Raw genomic sequence first — 12094 nt, 5'->3', positions numbered from 1 at the left:
GTTACTGCAAGCAGCCCAGCCCAGGCAAGAGCTTGACGTTTTGGTCTGATGCCTGTCCATGTCGGGTCTGGTGATTTCGAACCAACCTTTATTACGCCAGTAACCTCCAACGCACCATCGCTAATGTGATACTTTCAAACCCGTTAATCCGATCGTACGTCATTTTTGTAAAATTTACAAGTCCCGCGCAGCTTGTTTCGATATTGCAATATTTCCCAAGCAAGTATGAGTGAAGAAGCCGACAAGTTCCCTCTTCATACTGCCGCCAGGGAAGGAAATGGTAGTCACTCTCTTCCACACTCCAGCTTCATGTTACTTCATTCCGCTTACAAAATCGATCAGTCCTTAAGGCAGAAGGCTTGCTCAAAGTAAGAAATACAACCCAAATCCACCCACTAGCATTTCACCTTTCCTGTTGCATCAACCAGTCACATACCAATCTAATACACTGCTATAGACGGACCCGAGGTCCTCCAGGAAGAAGGACGATGACGGCCGGTACCCCATCCACTGGGCCGCCTCATCGAATAACCTAGAAATCGTCACACTGCTGGCTAATCAAGCTAATTTTGATCCTGATGTTCAAGTAAGATTTGGATACCCCCGGGTTTTTTGTATTCATGGAAGCTACCATTACTAACATCCGACTCCCAGGACGAGAGCGGTTGGACGCCGCTCATGATATCAGCCAGTGTTCCTGACAGCGAACCTGTTCTGAGAGTGTTGATTCAGAAAGGCGCAGAAGTCAATGAGAAAAGTGAGAATACTCCCATTTAGTCTTACATTAAGGAACTACCCAAACTGATGATGAGCGTGGTACAGATTCCAGCGGCCAGGTATAAAGAAAGAACTCCAGTCAATATTCTCCCAAGTCGGATTGCTAACCAAAACCAGACCTCTTCACTTCGTCGCATCAAAGAAGAACATGGATATAGCTCGTCTGCTTCTGGAGTCCACACCTCCGGCATCTACACGGGTGCGTGATCGCCGTGGGCAGTATCCCATCCACCGCGCGGCAGCAGTTGGTTCCGCGCCCATGGTCACGCTGTTGCTCAAGAACAAAAGTCCACTCAACCCAACGGATAACGAAGGGTATACACCTCTTCATCACGCCGTTGCGGAGGGACATGGTACTTACACACCCTGTATTCGTTGTGCCCAGGTTCAGGAATGTCTAACTCGTCTCAGGTGATGTCGCTATTGTGTTACTAAAAGAAGGTGCCGACTTCACGTTGAAGAACTCGGAAGATGTCTTGGCTCTGGACTTGGCGCCAGATAAAGAGGTATGCATATATATACACGAGAAGTTCTACTCTATGATCCCATAAGTTATTAACGCCATGCATAGGTTCGCCGCTACATCATGCAAGGCGCTGAGCGCGAAGGGATCGAACTGGCTCCGTAGACAAATGTTAAAAAGTAGGTAGAACGAATCTATCCTGTTGCTCCCGTGAAAAAAAAAAAATGAAAAAAGAAAATGAATCTCATCCCCATTCGCTATACTTTGATATATCATTTGATCGTTCGCTCCACAAGCTCGCGGTACATTGCCTTAACGTCCTCAACATCAGCTCTAAGCTCTTCGACAAGCTCACTCTTCTCACCCAACATCTCTAATGTCGTCTGGTACCTAGCGTCGATGGTTTTGACTTCCTCTTCTAGCTGTGGTAGCTTCGCAGCGGCCGCTTTAGTTTCTTCCAGCTCCTTCATGAGACCGACCATGTCCGTTCTAGCCTCGTCTCTCTGGCTGGAAACTCTTGCCATCTCTTCCTTTGCTGTAACCTTCTCCGCTTCTAATCTGCGGATAGCAGCGCTCATCCTCTCTACTAACTGCACTGACGGCCCGGCGGCTACTGTGGATACAGACACCATATCCTGTGCCACTTGGCGCGGTGAAGAAGGGATTGCATCAGCCACCCCATTTTCACGCTCTGCAGCAGGAGGCGACGGTAGTTGCCCAGTTTCGCTTGGTGGTTCAAACGGAGAGAACGGGGTGGGCGGCGGGCCAGATCCAGCATATGACGCCTCTCTAGGGCGCAGCGGCGGTTGACATGAAAGGCGCCTAATCGGTGACATGAGCTCCGCGTGACTGTCCGGTATGCTGCCGGGGGTATGTGACCTGCGTGGTTTGCTCAAAATACCCAATCCCATCATATCTGAGCTATAGGTTCTTGAGACGGAGAGGAGTGGTGAGTCAGGTTGACTTCGGTGGCCTTTTGATGTTGCACCTGCAACGTCGTCCACCCACTGCTGTTGCTGTGCCTCGAGGGGGTCTTCCCTCTCTGCAGCATTCTCCTTTGCCTTTTCCAGTTCCTCTCGGGTTTCATCCAAGGCGACTTGCGACTCTTTGTATAAAGCTTGTAATGCTATCAAATCACCACGACATGCCTCTAATTCCTGACGGACAGTGACCAGAGACGGCTGTACATCCTGCAACTCTTCCTCGAGATGCCTTGACCGAACAGCCTGGGAGAAGAAAGGGGAAGTTAGCTTCTCGATGTCTGTGCAATCGCAGTCCAATTTCGAATAACTTACCGCATCTCTTGCCTTCTTTCTCATTTCTGACTCTCGACGTTGTGCCTCGTCTCTCTCCTTTTCCAAGTTTGCTGTCTTGGCGAGCAGCGATGCTTCAATGCCTTGCCAATTTTCTCTGGCTGACGCATATTGGGACTGCAGAGTCTCAATTTGCCTGAACATCTTCACCTGGGCTTCTCCCCCAGAGCCAGAAGAAGCTTCCTCCGCTGCCGTTCTCATAGCCTCCAATTTGCCCTCCATTGCCTGCAACTCGATCTTGAGTTCTTCCTCGCTTTTTCGGCTACGCTCAGCAGCACGCTCAAGTTTTTCACTCCACTCAATCTCATCATGGCGAGCCTTTTCAGCAGCTGCATCTCTTTCAGCACGGAGATTGGAGTTTGTATCTTCCAATGTCTTTAGTTTTTGACGCTCCGCAGCCAAAGCCTTGTTCATGGCCTCTCGATGCGCAATCTCAGCCTGTTCTGTTTTAGATTTCCACTCCTGATCCAACCGCCGGTAAGCATCGTCTTTTTTGGCATTGTCCTTCTTCAATGTGTCGATATCCTTTTGCAGCGCCGCGGTGGCGCGTCTGGTTTCCTCCTTGCGTTTCTCAGTCTCCTCGGAGCCGTTTAGGCGAGCACGAAGAGCATCTGTCTCAGACAGCGCCTTGTCCCGATTTCTCTTCAACTCTTCTGCTTGCTTGTCGTTGTCTCCTATTTGAGCCCGCAGCTTCTTGATTGTAGTTCTTAATTTATGTTCGTTGGTAGAAAGTTTCTGCCCTTCCTCCATAAGCAAAGCAATTTTCTCATCCTTTTCAGCGAGCTTTCGCTCGTTGCTGCCTGATGGTGCTGATGAGGCAGCTGCTTTGGCAGTCTCGGCCGCCGCCTTGGACAAATACTGGAGCTTTGATTGAAGTGAATCTATCCTCTCCACATATTCTTGTATCTCCTCTTGTTGCTTGACTTTTAGTTCTTCTATCTCCTTAGCATAGCTCGCGTTCTCGGATGCTATTTCAGGTACTGTCACGGCTGGCGGTTCTTCTTGGACTGTCTTCGGTTGTTGAGAAAGCTGGAGAGAATCCTCTGGGGTGGACGATTCTCCATTGGTGACTTCTGGCGCAGGTTCAATAGAGGACAGGTCGGCGGAAGTATTCGTAGCATCTTCACTCGGGTTGATCTCAGACGGTTCCACAACTGCTAGGGACGTCTCTGCTCCTGTAGACTCTGAAATAGCACTGCCATCTTCTGCTTTCGATTCGACTCGCTTATCCGTCGATCGTCGCTCTATTGAAGGCCGGCTGGGTTGGTCGACTGAACTTCGAGGAGACGCGGTGCCTCTGCTCCCAGGGCCGCCGGGCGTGCCCTTTCCAGACATGGCCTGGGCAAGTCGTGCTTGCAATCGATCATTGGTGCGGCTGGTTGACGAGGATCGCGAGTTTCCTGGCCATGAAATTAATTAGACCAGCAAGCTGGCAACTGGCGATGCTTTTTACAGCACGTCTATAGCTCAACTTACCCGGACTGGGTTTAGCAGGCACTGCCAACTGTTGCGAGGCTGGCTGCTGTTTTGTCGTCGTTGCTGCGGGAGACGCAGGGTCAGCGGGAGAAGCCGCAGCAGAACTGTCTTGGGGACGAGCGTCTTCGGGTTCAGCCAGCATGTTGTCCAACCTCGATTCAACACCCGCAACGGCCTGGGAGAGGAACGAGCCCCATCTTGACTGCTTTCCCGGCGCAGCCATGGCGAGGCTCTCGAACGCAGATGACGATGTGCTACGTATGTTGGTCCGGCCCTGTCACAGGATATGAGGAGGGAGGAGTAAAGAGTGTATGGACTGCGGTCGACGTTATGCCGGTTTACGTTCTTGGGGCAATTCTCCCGTAGCATGCATCGTGGTGTTTGGTGCTGCCTTTCGACGTGGTACAATGACAGCTTGAGCAATGAGGACTAATAAACTGCATGTGTGGTCCAACCGGCCGAAGTGGATTTATTATGGTCTGGCCTGTTGCAATGCCATTGACCAGACTAGTGGTGGGGACAAGCAGACGTTGACGCAAGTCAGGCCAGACCAGGCGCGTGAGGTGGGTGCATGCTTGTGTCCTCCCAGGCTCAGCACACATGCAGGTCTGAAGGTGGGCAAGGGTACAAGCACAGGGGACAAGGCGGCACCCAAGCACACCCAAGCAACTTGACGGACTGGAACTCGCTCAAATGGGATCAAGCCGACAACATTGAACACCAATACGAGACAACCTTTGTGTCTGGTCCAATGCTTCGTGCGGAGTACTCAAAGGGCTGATCTGCTCCATTGACGACCCTGCAAAGCAATTGTGGTTCGAGGTAATCCTTACACAATGCAGTCATCTGCATTCAATTGACAGTTCAATGTTAATACTTGACACGTATTTTTAGAAATCTGGCCCAAGCTACAGTTTGGTCACCCACCAAGTCCCCATGTGCGACCACCAAGCATTTCCTGTCATGGTATAAATTGTTAGGCGCGACAATTTGTCACATCACATTCCGGCACATACCGAACACGGGAAACGGCACTGCGAACCTTGCTACACGTTATGCGTGAGTCGCTAGGTAGTTCATAATTTCTATGTTTCTGTTTGCACATATATATACATATACATATATATGCGTTCCTCGCAAACATCGCTGTAGGGGGTATGTAGTATGAAGACGCTCGCTGATAATCAAACATCAAACTCAGACCGGAATAACAGCACCGAACTGTACATGGCCAACATGATAAACCATCATACAAAATACTGTTTCTCATATACAATGAACAGCTCGCCAGCGGCAATTCCGTGTCTTATCAAAGGGGGTATCATAAGAACATGCTCCCGTCAACCCAGAAACCGTAAACATGTACTCGAGCAACGGGTATTTAGGAATCCCAGATCCTGCCAGGACCGACACCTCAACATTGCCAAAACTAACATTGAATGCGATTTGACCTGCCGCCCAAATAAATGCACCTCGGATAACTTGACCTTTCCCAGCGGCAGATGCGCCTAAGCACCGCCGGCCGCTAGTGATCGATACAGCAAAATACGAGCCCAAAAAATAAATAAAAGGCGCTCTCTCCGAAAACACAGGCGTTGTAAACGCTGTTCACCCCGTAATTTTCCTCCACCAGCTTGTTCGAGGAGCAGGGTCAACTAGAACAGAGTTTCTCCTGCTCTGTTGCCGTTCATCACTGCCTTCTGAGCCAGCAACGCGCCGTTCTCGTTCATCGCGTCTCGCTCGACGTCTGCGCTGGTCGTCTGCCTCGTCTGCCGCCATGTCCGCATGCTTGTGCCGCCGCCGCGCTCGTCGGGCTTCAGCTCTGGCTTGATCTTCGTCGGTTGGACCACCATCCTCAGGCGGTGGCGGGGCGTCTGAGTGCTCCTTGACCCAGGACGACGTTCCCGAGTGTGGCCATGCTGTGCCCTTCTTGCTATCGCGTCTGCGATCCTTGTGAGGATACACCTGCTCATCGCCAGATGGCTCAGCGTGTCGCAGGCTGCTCCTCTTTTTGTGGCTGCTGGGCCCTTCAGCGGGACGAGAGGCACGGCGTTCTTCTCGCTTACGCTGACGCCCTGCGTCCTCGTCTCTTCCTGGGTCAGCCTGAGAGCGACGGCGCTCATGCTTGGAGCTCCTACGTGTTTCGATGGCATCCCTCTCCTGCGCAAGTGCAGCAGCTTCCCGCTCCTTGCGCATGCGACGTCGTTCAGCCCTTTGAGCCTCCTTTTCTTCTTGGGCACGTTGCTCGTCTGCCTCACGGCGAGCGGCGTGGCGTTCCGCTCTTCTGGCCTCGCGGTCGTCCCCTTTGCGGCCATCGGCTGCATCCTCGCGCTTCCGTCGTCTTTCGCGGCGGGATTCGTCACTCGCCTTGTCATTGTGCTCTCGCTCGCTACGCCTCGACTTTCGTGCCGATTCCCGGGGCTCGCGGTCCGCTTCGCCTACGATAGGCTCCGCCTCCGCATTGGCTGTCGCCCGCGCTGACTTGGGAGTCATCAATCCGCCAAAGAGACCGGCGAACCCTGACTTCTTCGACACTGATGCCCCGCGCTTCAATGGAGGATCCGATGGAACATTGGCATCAACCATGACGATGTCGTCTTCAGGCAATCTCCTGGATCGGCGTCTGTCGCGCTTCGCGTCACTGGCATCGGCATCGAGCGCCCCGGTCATCACGAAGTCGTCTCCGTCAGGGACCTTTCTAGGTTTCTTCTTGCCGCTCGACTTATCAAGGCCAAGGATCTTGGCAGCCTTTGATGACATTTCCGGGATCTCCTCCGGGGGCGGGGAAGCCAGCCCATGTGCGTCCATCGAATGCCTGCGCGACGATGACCTCTTGCTCACGCTTGACCGTTTCTCCTTGTCTCTGGTAGACATAGACCTGGAGATGGGTGGTGTGCTAAGCATAGTGGACATGCGAATCTTGCCCGCGGCCTTGTCAGGCTTCAGCGCACGATCGGCCTTTTCCGATCCAGAGTCTTTGGACGAGGTTTTGTCGGAAGAGCGCTTCGATGGTTTGTCGGACTTGGACTTTGAGGATGTCGACACCTTCCGATCTTCTTTCCTTTCTTCCTTCCGCGTCGTCACCGGCGTCGCGTTCCATTTTGCCCATGACGCGCCATCTCCATTGATCTTGGGTCTTTCTTTCTTGGACGACTTCGGTTCGGGCGGAGGAGTCAAAGGGGCGTCAGGCACGGGCGGAGGTGGAGGCGGCGCTTCGTCCTTTGTCTTGCTCTTCTTGCTCTTCTTTGACTTGTCTTTGGGTGCCATGTCTACGATTGCTACTATGTCATCTTCGTCATCGTCAGCTGGGAAGCTTCCAGGTAATTCAGAAGATTTGTGGCTCTTCTTTGAAGACGAACTCTCATGTTCAGCCTCTTCTATCTCCTTGGTCTTCTTCTTAGACTTGGAGCTCTTCTTCTCTTCTCTGGGCGGAGTTGGTGGAGCGGGTGGAGGAGGAGGAGGGACTGGGTCTGCTTGGGGCGCTTCTGGCGCAGCCTCAAAGGTCTTCAGCCTGTCCGCAATCTTTCCCCCAACTGCTTTTCGCGACGACACCCCTTTCATTGAAACAGCCTCAGCTGCCTTGGATAAGGGTGTCGTGTCCTTGTCATTGATGGCATCTTCCAGAACTAAGGGGATGAGTCAGCAAATAGTTAATTTCGGCTCGTTCCGAGAAATTAGACGAGGGATGGGGAAATGCTGGGGTAGCGCCACGTTGAGAACGAACCTTTTTTAGCCTTCTTGGACCCGCCAGAAACACCCCAAAAACTGAAGGGATCGTTTGTTGCTTTGGGGGAGAGGAGCTCTTCCACCTCCTCTGGTTTCAAGACGGGTTCTGGTTCTGGTTCCGGCTCAGGCTCGGGCTCTGGTTGCGGCTCCTTGGACGACTTCTTGTCTTTCTTCTTGTCTTTGTCCTTCTCTTTTTCTTTTTCCTTTGATTTGGAACTTTTCTTGGAAGATTTCTTGGCAGCTTCCTCGGCTTCCTTCGCGGCTTGCTCTTCCGCCTCACGCGCAGCTAGCTCTTCCGCCTCTCGTGCAGCTTCTTCCTCTGCCTCCCGGGCTGCCTGTTCTTCTGCTTCCTTTGCAGCCTTTTCCTCTGCTCGCTTGTCCACGCCTTCCTTTAGGCGATTATATCTCTCAGTATCCTTCTTGGTCAGCTTTCCGTTTCTCTTTTCTTTCTTCGCCTCCAGAGCGGCAAACTCCTCCTCTTCTTGAGCAATTTGAGCTTCTTCTGCTTCGATTCGAGCCCTCTCTTCCTCCTCGAGTCTTGTCTTCTCCTCTGCTTCCCTCGCGGCGGCCTCCTCAGCCTCTCGTTCGGCAGCCTCTCTGGCTTCTTGTTCAAGGCGTTCCTTCTCGGCCTTTTCCGCCTTCTTCTTTTCCTTTTCGAGCTTTTTGAGCTCCTTCTCGCTGAGCTTGGGTTCTTTTTCCTTCTTTGACTTTTCTTTCTCCTTCTCTGCTTCTTTATCTTTGGATTTAGACTTTGATTTAGACGTAGTCAGTTCATCCCACGGATCGGCGTCGGGTTGTCCTGTTTGATCTTCAGGTTCAGTAAGGTCCATAGAGGGGGGAGTTGGCGCAGGAGGAGGTGGATCAGCCAAGGCATCCTTGCGTGATTTTGACTTGATTTTAGTAGATGATGTCCAGGCCCAGTCGCCGTCATCATCAGCCTTGCTGTCCTTGGTCTCCTCTACTGCGTCGGGTTGGACTGTCTCACCAGTAGTGTCTTCCTTTACTTCCACGGGGTCGTCTTTCGACTTGTCCTTCTTCTTCTTGTCCTTTTTGGTGACGGTACCCCAAATGTCGTCAACGGGTTCCTCGATGCTGTCAGGTTTCAGGGATGCCTCGTCGGATCCCTTCTTCTTCTTGTCTTTCTTACCAGTTGCCCAGGAGCTGAAGAAGTCATCATCGCCAGTAGCTTCCACGGTCTCATTTGCGAGTTCTTCTTTGGAGGACTTTTTGTCCGAGTCTTCCAGTTCAATCAAGTCAGAAGCTCCCTTCTTCTTCTTCTTGTCCTTCTTAGAGCTCGAGCCAAACCCCCATATGTCGTCCTTGGCTGACTCTTCCTTGGGCGGGCCGTCAAGCAGTGATGCCTTGTCTTTCTTCTTGTCTTTCTTTCCTGAGGAGAACCAGTCGTCGTCGTCGGCAGGTTTGGTCTCTTCCTCGTTCTTCTCATTGCCAACATCAGCAAACAGAGATGCTTTTTTCTTCTTATCCTTCTTTGAAGATCCACCCCAAGTGTCCCACATATCGTCAGCAGGTTTCTCTGGCTGTAAGGGAGCTTGTTCTTCTTTCGTCTCCTCCACAGCGCCTTTCTTCTTTTTCTTCTTGTCTTTCTTTGAGAGACTGCCCCAGAAATCATCTTCTTCCTTCTTTTCCGGTTCCGGTTCCGGTGCTGGCTCTGGCTCCGGCTCTGGTGCAGGGTCGGGTGCCTCTGGAGGGGGCGGCGGCTCTTCTACGACCTCTTCGATAGCGCCCTTCTTCTTTTTCTTCTTTTCTTTCTTGGACGTAGTAGCCGTGCCCCAAATATCGACCTCTTTTTTCTCTGGCTCTGGTTCGGGTAAAGTTTCGGGCTCCGGCTCCGGCTCCGGCACGAGCTCAGGTTCAGGCTCAGGCTCAGGTTCCTTGCCTTTTTTTTTCTTCTTGTCCTTCTTTGTGGTGGCGGTACCCCAAAAATCGTCAACTTCTTCCTTCGTCTCTTTCGGAGCTTCTACAGGCGGGCCTTCTGGTGCGGCTGGTTCAGCGACAGGTTCAGGATCGTCCCAAATGGATGCTTTCTTCTTCTTTTTGTCCTTCTTGCTTGACTTGGTCGTCGCAATGCCCCAAATATCCTCTTCCTTCTTTGCAGGTTCAGGCTCAGGTTCAGGCACTGGCTCGGGCTCCGGTTCCTTAGGTTCTGGCTCCGGTTCCGGGGTCGGTTCAGCAGCGATTTTGCCTTTCTTTTTGCCCTTCTTTGTTGTCACAGGCCCCCAGAAGTCATCGACGGGTGCAGGTGCAGGTTCAGGTTCAGGTGGCGGCGGAGCAGCTGGTTCTTCTGGTACTTCTTCAACTGCGCCCTTTTTCTTCTTTTTATCCTTCTTTGAGGTGCCCCATGTGTCCCAAACATCGTCTGCCTCGTCCTTCTTAGGGGGTTCGGGTTCTGGCTTGGTTTCAACCACTGGCTCTTCAATAACAGCGGCCGCGCCTTTCTTCTTCTTCTTATCCTTTTTAGATACAGATGCCATCCAATCATCTGCTGGCGGTGGTGGTGCAACTGGCTCGGGCTCCGGTTCTGGCTCAGCCTTCTTGTCTTTCTTCTTCGTTGAGGTCCAACCCCAAGGATCTGCCGCTGTAGCAGCATCTGCGCCGTCGCCGCTCTTCGATTCTTCCGCGGTATTTGTACCCCAAACGCTTGTCGTCTTCTTCTTTTTATCCTTCTTGCTGCCGGCCAAGAAGGCAAAATCATCTTCTTTTGGCTCGCTGGAGGCTGGATCGTCCGGTTTGGCCTCGGGTTCGTCCAAAGCACCAAACGAGAAAGTAGTTTTGCCATTCTTCTTCGATTTCGTGCCTTTGGTGTTCCATGGGTTCGAGTCAAGCTCATCCTTCTTAGCACCAGTCCCGGCGCCGGCATCGCCTCCAGCTGTTCCGGACCAATCCCAGTTACTGCCATTGCCGTTTGCATTGTTGCTGCCGCCCGTGTTCCATTTGGTGCCCCACGCCCCGAAAGTGTCTTTTGTGTCCGTAGACCCAAAGTTCAAATCCAGTTTGCCTCCAGTATCATCTCCCAGCTTGATCTCGTGGAAAGCGTCTCCTCCAAAGTCCGTAGTAGGTATGGTTGGGGCAGTGTCTGCTTCCGCATCCGCCCCCTTCTTGCCCTTCTTCTTCTTGGATTTGGCAGGCATGAAGTCATCCCACCCGTCATCTGCTTTAACGTCGCCGGATCCGTCATTGTCTTTGTCCTTATCCTGATCCTTGTCCCCATCTCCAGAGCCATCACCGGCACCGCCAGCGCTACCAGTTCCCGAGTCGCCACCTCCCTGATCTCCTCCACCATTGTTGTTTTCGACATCATCGTCCTTCTTATCGCCTCCGTTATTGTCATCAAACGCCTTTGATGCCGCTGCAGCCTTTTGGGCATTGTTCTTCTTCTTCTTTGCCTCGATAATGCCATGCCGAGAATCAAAGTCCACGGTCACATCCAAAGTCGGGTCCGATAATAGGTCGTTTTCAGATCTACGTCGTCTCTCCTCTGGCTCGCCCGGCTTCTGCAGGGGAAGATGATGTGCGCAAGTCGGTTGTTGGTGTCGAGCAAGGGAGGATGTCTCGTTCGGATCGCACACATCATATGATGTGTCATGAGCTGAGGAGTCGCTTGGCAGCCTATTGGGCCAACTCGTCCAGAGGTTTGGAACCAACAGTGGCCCGGCGATAGGGGTTTGTGGTAACCCTGGAACCTGTATGTGACAACAAACAGTGTTAGAATGGAACGAGAGCCATGATATATATAGTATTTGGTCAAAGGTTGGTCATACCGAAAAACAGCTCCTACTTTGGACCCACGCAACAGAAATACGTCCTAGTTGAACGTGTAAAGTCCTCCTATCCCAGCCAGTCGTCGAGGGCTGGGTCCTGAACCGGCCTGGCCCGCTTCCTCTCCAGCTTTCTGTGAACGCCAAAACTTCGGCCGCAGCCATTGTGCAAGGTGAAGCCTGTAAAGGTACAAATCGACGCCACAATCATGGAAGCTGTTTGTTCTGAGGAGCTGCAATACGATGAGCTCGGCCGATTGCAGATTTTGTTTTCCTTGAAATGGCTAAGGCGTGGAGAGACGAGAGGGTGTGGCACTCTCTTGCGTCGGGTCCGTGGTGCCGTAAAGTTCGCAGTTTAGGCCTATCGGGATACCTAAGTTGAGATCGTGTTAAGATTCCCGCAAAGCAGGACGCAATCGGAAGCTTGGATAGCACGGGGAACAGGGAACTGGAGAAAGAGATCAAGATAGATAAAGTTAGGAAAAAAGCAAGAGGTTAGTAGATGTTCGGGGTCCTATGAGGTAACTGTGCAAGGGAGCTGGAAATAAAGAATTGGGTCTGGA

The 12094-nt window shown here is 52.2% G+C and overlaps 3 protein-coding genes across 3 annotated transcripts; 1 reads left to right on the top strand and 2 right to left on the bottom strand.

Annotated features, from left to right (window-relative positions):
- Positions 1-225: 225 nt before the first annotated feature.
- On the top strand, positions 226-1405 carry VFPPC_17976 (ankyrin repeat domain-containing protein; the record flags this gene model as incomplete). The annotated part of the gene is made up of 8 exons (XM_022429642.1): positions 226-280; positions 343-368; positions 458-586; positions 655-757; positions 830-836; positions 895-1130; positions 1189-1283; positions 1349-1405. 8 exons carry the CDS (start codon positions 226-228, stop codon positions 1403-1405), a joined length of 708 nt encoding a protein of 235 aa, XP_022285304.1.
- Positions 1406-1512: 107 nt separating this feature from the next.
- VFPPC_05503 (TATA element modulatory factor 1 TATA binding domain-containing protein) lies at positions 1513-4252 on the bottom strand (the record flags this gene model as incomplete). Its single annotated transcript, XM_018284688.1, has 3 exons — positions 1513-2466; positions 2536-3953; positions 4030-4252. 3 exons carry the CDS (start codon positions 4250-4252, stop codon positions 1513-1515), a joined length of 2595 nt encoding a protein of 864 aa, XP_018141502.1.
- Positions 4253-5637: 1385 nt separating this feature from the next.
- On the bottom strand, positions 5638-11696 carry VFPPC_05502 (hypothetical protein; the record flags this gene model as incomplete). Its single annotated transcript, XM_018284687.1, has 3 exons — positions 5638-7655; positions 7754-11456; positions 11535-11696. The coding sequence occupies 3 exons, from the start codon at positions 11694-11696 to the stop codon at positions 5638-5640; spliced, it is 5883 nt and encodes a 1960-aa protein (XP_018141501.1).
- Positions 11697-12094: the final 398 nt, after the last annotated feature.

Source organism: Pochonia chlamydosporia, chromosome 5 (genome assembly GCF_001653235.2).
Source record: "Pochonia chlamydosporia 170 chromosome 5, whole genome shotgun sequence".
Lineage (NCBI taxonomy): Eukaryota > Fungi > Ascomycota > Sordariomycetes > Hypocreales > Clavicipitaceae > Pochonia > Pochonia chlamydosporia.
The sequence above is the reverse complement of the archived record's forward strand: the minus strand, read 5'-3'. Positions and strand labels throughout refer to the sequence as shown.